We start from the raw sequence: 5,921 nt of genomic DNA on the forward strand, positions 1-5,921 counted from the left end.
CAGGTGATCTGCCCGCCGCGGCCTCCCAAAGTGCAGAGATTACAGGTATGAGCTACCACACTCGGCCCTGGAGGTCTCTTTTACAACAGCACTAACCAACAGGCTTTAGTCCAATATAGTTAAGAACAATGAATCTCTGCAATTTCAGAGTTGGCAAACATTTAAAATAACCTATAAGAACTCGGGTGAGGTTTTTCTCCCCTATCCCTTTCCATACACACCATAAATAAGAACACCCAAATCCATGTCCCTGGGTGCCGGTAAAGTGTTCTAGATATTGTAAATCACAGTCAAGATAAAACCATTTTCTGAAGGTTTTGAGGAGATATTGGATCTGCAAATCAAATGTCCTAAACACAGCAGAAAAGACGACTCTTCAGAAAGGGAGATCCAAAATTCTTTCGTAAAGAATGAAACCAGCCAAGTAAGTTAAAACAAATCTTGTCATTGAGCTTTCCAGGGAAAAATCAGATTTTTCCGGTGATTCAGGGTAAATGTGGGGACTTAGAAAGCTCCCCCTAGAAGGCAAGAGGAGAAGCGGAAATGTCCCCACTCATGACTGTCCTGCCTGGTCAGAACCCTGCAATCTGCGCCCCCGCACAGGAGCCAGTGAGTTTCGATGACCGGTGTGTTGCTCTCCGCTGGAATATATCTGCGGGGTCAAAGGAGCGGGGAGGAAATGCCTGTCTCAATCACCAACTATTTTGCCTTTATTATCTTTTCCTGAACGTCAGATCAATTGTGGAAAAACACAAAATGGAAAAGATGAACTTTCAGAAAACAAGAGCCAATCCCATTTCTCTTCTGCAGCTGCATTGGAAATGTGCGTCAGGTCAGTGTGTCACAGCACAGACAGACACGTGGACGGGGAAGCAGCAGCTTGCAGGAAAGGCCTGGCTGGCAGAGAGCACCCAAAGATGAACACGACGAACCGTGAGGGTCCGACGCGAGGTGGCTGGGGCTGGCGGCTTTTGGCGACTGATGTCCCACCTCTGAGTGGAGAGCAGAGGAGAGATCCTTCCAGCTTCCTCAGCTCCTACAGCTTCATCAGCACTGGCACAGGCTTGGTTCCCATCCATACCCTTTCCAACACAGACCTGCACAGACTCTCGTGGCTGCCCCAGTGCCAAAGCGCGCCAGCCACCAGCGCTTCTTTGAGTGAGACACCAATTGTGTAATCTGAACCTGGCTGGATTTGCTGGTTTAAGAAAGAAGTGAAGAGGATCCTTTTATTTTCCCACACTGGGCCTCATGGAAGTTCCACTTTGCTCCTCCCTGGCCTTCCATCTGCACTGCACGGTGAGCAGAGCTAGGCTTGTCTGCGGCAGCTCTGCCACGCCCTGTCACCCGCAGTCACTAGTAGTAGGGCCCTAGCTTTTCGTATCCGAAGTAACTTGGCCACTCTGGAAACAGACCATAGGAACACCGAGGGCTTCCAAATTGGTCAAAGGATATTCCCAAATCCGGTCCATTGTGGGGTTTGGTCGTTCCCTGGGTAGATTTTAACTCCGCCCGGATGATCCTATAGTTCTTGCCTCTGTTGCTGTCCCAGTGCGTCTGTCCATTGCACTCGTAGTACACAGCAAACTCCATTCTTTCATAAGACTGTATCTTCTCGGGCAAGCTGATATCGAAGGAGAACGTGTCCCTGTCTGAACCAGCGTAAGTGTCCTTCACGTACTGACAAGGAAAGTCTGTGTAGCTCTTCCAGGTGTCAAACGTCATCCTTATTTTCACGGTCTTCTCAAATGCAAGGTTCTGAACCTTCACAGTGCCTGCAATGGCCCTGTCCTTGAGCACACAGTTCTCAAGGCAGACGTGGTCAGCCTGAAGTCGATTTCTAAAGTCTAAGTAATCTGCAGAGGGCTGGGAAAAATCCAGAACAAAGCTCTCGCTCTCTGCTGTCGTCAAGCTCACAATGCTGTCTAGGAGCTCGGTGATGTTGAATGGGATATCTAGCGGGTCATCGAATTCTGAGAACACTTTGACCATTGTCAAGGCCAGCCCTTGGTTGTCTGCGAAGGACACCCGCTTTTTCACCTTCTTCTCCTGGACAGCCGGGGCCACCATTCCACTGGCTTCATTCTTGCTGCTCAGCTGAATACAAGGCCTCAGTGGTTTGCTGGGCTTTGGTGAGATCTTAAAGGCAAACCTCTCTCGGCGCAAGGAAGGAGCCATGCAGTTGTATCTGTACTCGATGTCCACAGCCATCATGGGGCTAGATGAATAGGCTAGAACCCTGGAAAGGGAGAAGAAAGAAAACAGCAGAGCGATCAGATCAGACAGGTGTGTAAAGGCATCATTCCAGCAGGGACTGGCAAACAATATTTCCTTTTATCTCTGCCCACATGGCTACAGGTCAGGATTAACTCTGGTGTGGTCCAGCACAACACGGGTTTGTGGGGGGGGACGAGTTGAGGGGTGGCGTTCAAGGTTAAAACAAACAAAAGAGTAAGAAACCCACCAGTTTTAAAACTAAATGCACAGGTTTTTTGGTCAGCATTTCTTGGGGCCTTCTGTTGGCTAATGTGCCACAGAGGATAATTAAAAGGGCATATACTGTTTTAAGATTTCCCAAACCTATATGACTCAAAAGGTGTCTTCCACAGATAGACGCTATTTATTTACGTATTTTTTGAGACAGCGTCTCGCTCCGTCGCCCAGGCTGGAGCACAGTGGCGTGATCACAGCTCACTGCAGCCTCGACCTCCCAGGCTCAAATGATCCTCCCACCTCAGCCTCCCAAGTAAGTGGGACCACAGGCGCAAGTCACCACGCTTGGCTAATTTTAAAAAATTTTCGTAGAGACAGGTCTCACTACATTGCCCAGGCTGGTCTCGCACTCCTGGCTCAATCCATCCTCCTGCCTTGGCCTCCCAAAGTGCTGGGATGACAGGTGTGAGCCTCTCTGGCCACATTTTATTAATTGAGAAGTAAAAATTGTATATTCTTATGGTGTACAACATGTTTCCATATACGTATACATTGTGGAATGGCTAAATCGAGCTATTTAACATGCATTATATCATACTTTTTTTGCAGTGAGAACACTTACAATCCACTCTCAGCAATTTTCAAGTATATAACATATCATTACTAAGTATAGGCACCATATTGTACTCTTGAATGTATTCCTCCCTGTCTACCTGAAATTTTGTATCCTTTGGCCAAAGGATACCTCTCCAGTCCCTCCACCCCCAGCTTCTGGTAGCCACCATTGTACTCTCTGGTTCTATGAGTTTGACTTTTTCAGATTCAACGTATTAGTGAGATCATGCTGTCTTTGTCGTTCTGTGTCTGACTTACTCGCTTAACATCCTCCAGTTTCATCTATGTTGGCACAAATGACAGGATTTCCTTCTTTTTTCAGGTGGAATAGTATTCCCCTGTGTTTATATGCCATGTTTTCTTTATTCACTCATCTAATGATGGGCACTTAGGTTGACTCCTTATCTTGGCTTGGTGAATAATGCTACAATGAACATAAGAGTGCAGATAACTCTCTGATACACTGACTTCAATTCCTTTGGATATATGTCCTGTAGTAGGATTGCCGGGTCATAGAGTAGTTCTAGTTATGGGTTTTTGAGGAGCCTCCCTACTATTTTCCATAATGGCTGTACTAATTTACATTCCCACCAACAGGAGACAAGACAAGGGTTCCCTTTTCTCCACGTCTTTGCCAATACTTATTTTCTTTGGTCTTTTTGAAAATAGCCATCCTAACGGGTGTGACGTGACATCTCATTGTGGCTTTATATTTGCTATAATCTGATAAAATGAAATGGACTCATCCCACAAATACAGATTGGGTGTTTCCTATATGCCAGGCGTCGAGCAAGACACTGGGATTCAATAGTGAAGACAGACACAAACCTGCTTTCATTAAGCTTATGGTAGGTTTTTAATGTCAGGATACCGTTCTTTGAAAAAGAATCAGCAGGCCAGGGGCGGGGGCTCACACCTGTAATCCCAGCATGCTGGGGGGCTGGGCAGGTGGATCATCTGAGGTCAGGAGTTCGAGACCAGCCTGACCAATATGGTGAAACCCCATCTCTACTAAAGTTACAAAAATTAACCGGGCATGGTGGCGTGCACCTGTAGTCCCAGCTGCTCTGGAGGCTGAGACAGCAGAATTGCTTGAACCCAGGAGGCGGAGGCTGCAGTGTGCAGAGATCACATACTCCAGCCTGGGTGACAGGGCAAGACTCCGTCTCAAAAAATAAAAATAAATAAAATAAAAACAACCAGCAATTTAGTATTTTTAAGCCTTTAACATAGGTGAATATGTGTTTTATCCACAAGTAAAAAATTGGCTCTATAAGAATAAAAAGCAAATAGAATCATGATAAACAAGGTAAAATCTGAGTTAACAAAAACTATATTTTCTATAAGTAAAAATGATAAGTAAAACAAAAAAAGATTAAAGACAAACTGTGAAAATATTTTACAATAAGCATAGCAGCAGAGCTAATACCTTAATATGTAAAGTGTTCTTACAAAGCAATAAAGTCAAATATTCCACATAGAAAAATAAGCAAAGAATGTGAATAGAAAATTCAGGAAAAAAAATTTTAAAGTGGCCTATAAATATGCAAAATGTTCAACCTTACCATTAATTTAAGAAGTGTAGATGAGAAACAATGTCTGTTTTTTGTTTATTGAATTAGGAAAAAAATTTAAAAGATAATGCAAGCTTTTTCTTTTTTTTCTTTTGAGATTGGGTCTTACTCTGTCACCTAGGCTGGAGTGAAGTGGTATGAACATGGCATATGGCAGCCTCCACCTCCTGGGCTCAAGCAGTCCTTCCACCTCAGCCTCCCAAGTAGCTAGGACCACAGGCACAAGCCACCATGTCCAGCTAATTTTTAAAAAACATTTTTTGTAGAGACGAGGTCTCACTGTGTTGCCCAGGCCAGTCTTGAATTCCTGGACTCAAGCAGTGCTCCCATCTCGGCCTCCCAAAATGCTGGGATTTACAGGTATGAGCCACTGTGCCCAACCAATGCAAATATTTTCATTAGTCTAAATTGGCACGACCTTTCTAATTTTTTTTTTATCATTTTTCATTCTAACATCACATAGAGACATTTATCCTAAGAATTAAAAACACATGGAGGTGAAGGTACTACGATGTTCAATGCCACATTATAGGCGGAAAAAAGATGACAAAATAACCTAGATGACCATTAACAGGTACCTGGTTAAATCAAATGTACCACATCCATGTGATGTACTTTTATTTTTATTGTTATTATTTTTTCCTTTTTTGAGACAGAATTTCACTCCGGTCGCCCAGGCTGGATTGCAACGGCAGGATCTCGGTTCACTGCAACCTCTACCTCCTGGGTTCAAGCGATTCTCCTGCCTTAGTCTTTCGAGTAGCTGGGATTACAGGAGTCCGCCACCGCGCCCAGCTAATTTTTGTATTTTTAGTAGAGACGGGGTTTCACCATGTTGGCCAAGCTGGTCTCAAACTCCTGACCTCAGGTGATCCACCGCCTCGGCCTCCCAAAGTGCTGGGATTACAGGTGTGAGCCACCAAGCCCAGCCCATGTGATATAATTTTATATCATCATTAAAGCCATTATTTTTAAAAAAGATTTAAATGAAATGAAAAAATTATACTTACATTTATGTCTATATAGAGAGAGAGAGAGCGAGAGAGAAGATAAAATTGTACGTAGAAACTAGACTTGGGGTGAAAAAATGCATTTGACCCTTCAATGACATGAGTTTGAACTTTGCAGGTCCACTTATGCTCCGATTTTCTTTTTTTCTTTTTTTTTTTTGAGATGGAGTCTCACTCTGTCGCCCAGGCTGGAGTGCAGTGGCCGGATCTCGGCTCACTGCAAGCTCCGCCTCCCGGGTTTATGCCATCCTCCTGCCTCAGCCTCCCGAGTAGCTGGGACTACAGGTGC

General features: G+C 44.6%; 1 protein-coding gene across 4 annotated transcripts in view; it reads right to left on the minus strand.

Annotated features, from left to right (window-relative positions):
• Positions 1 to 449: 449 nt before the first annotated feature.
• Positions 450 to 5,921, minus strand: part of PPP1R3B (protein phosphatase 1, regulatory subunit 3B) — an 11,452-nt gene continuing 5,980 nt past the window's right edge. For 2 of the 4 annotated variants that reach the window (XM_011942807.1, XM_011942806.1), the window contains exon 2: positions 450 to 2,231. In XM_011942807.1, coding sequence (XP_011798197.1) covers positions 1,357 to 2,214 — 858 coding nt within the window. In that variant the 5' untranslated portion in view covers positions 2,215 to 2,231 and the 3' untranslated portion in view covers positions 450 to 1,356. Of the gene's footprint in view, positions 2,240 to 5,921 lie in introns of all 4 variants that reach the window. The other 2 variants (XM_011942809.1, XM_011942805.1) reach the window with 1 other exon arrangement.

This window comes from Colobus angolensis, unplaced genomic scaffold, assembly GCF_000951035.1.
Source record: "Colobus angolensis palliatus isolate OR3802 unplaced genomic scaffold, Cang.pa_1.0 Scaffold210, whole genome shotgun sequence".
NCBI lineage: Eukaryota > Metazoa > Chordata > Mammalia > Primates > Cercopithecidae > Colobus > Colobus angolensis.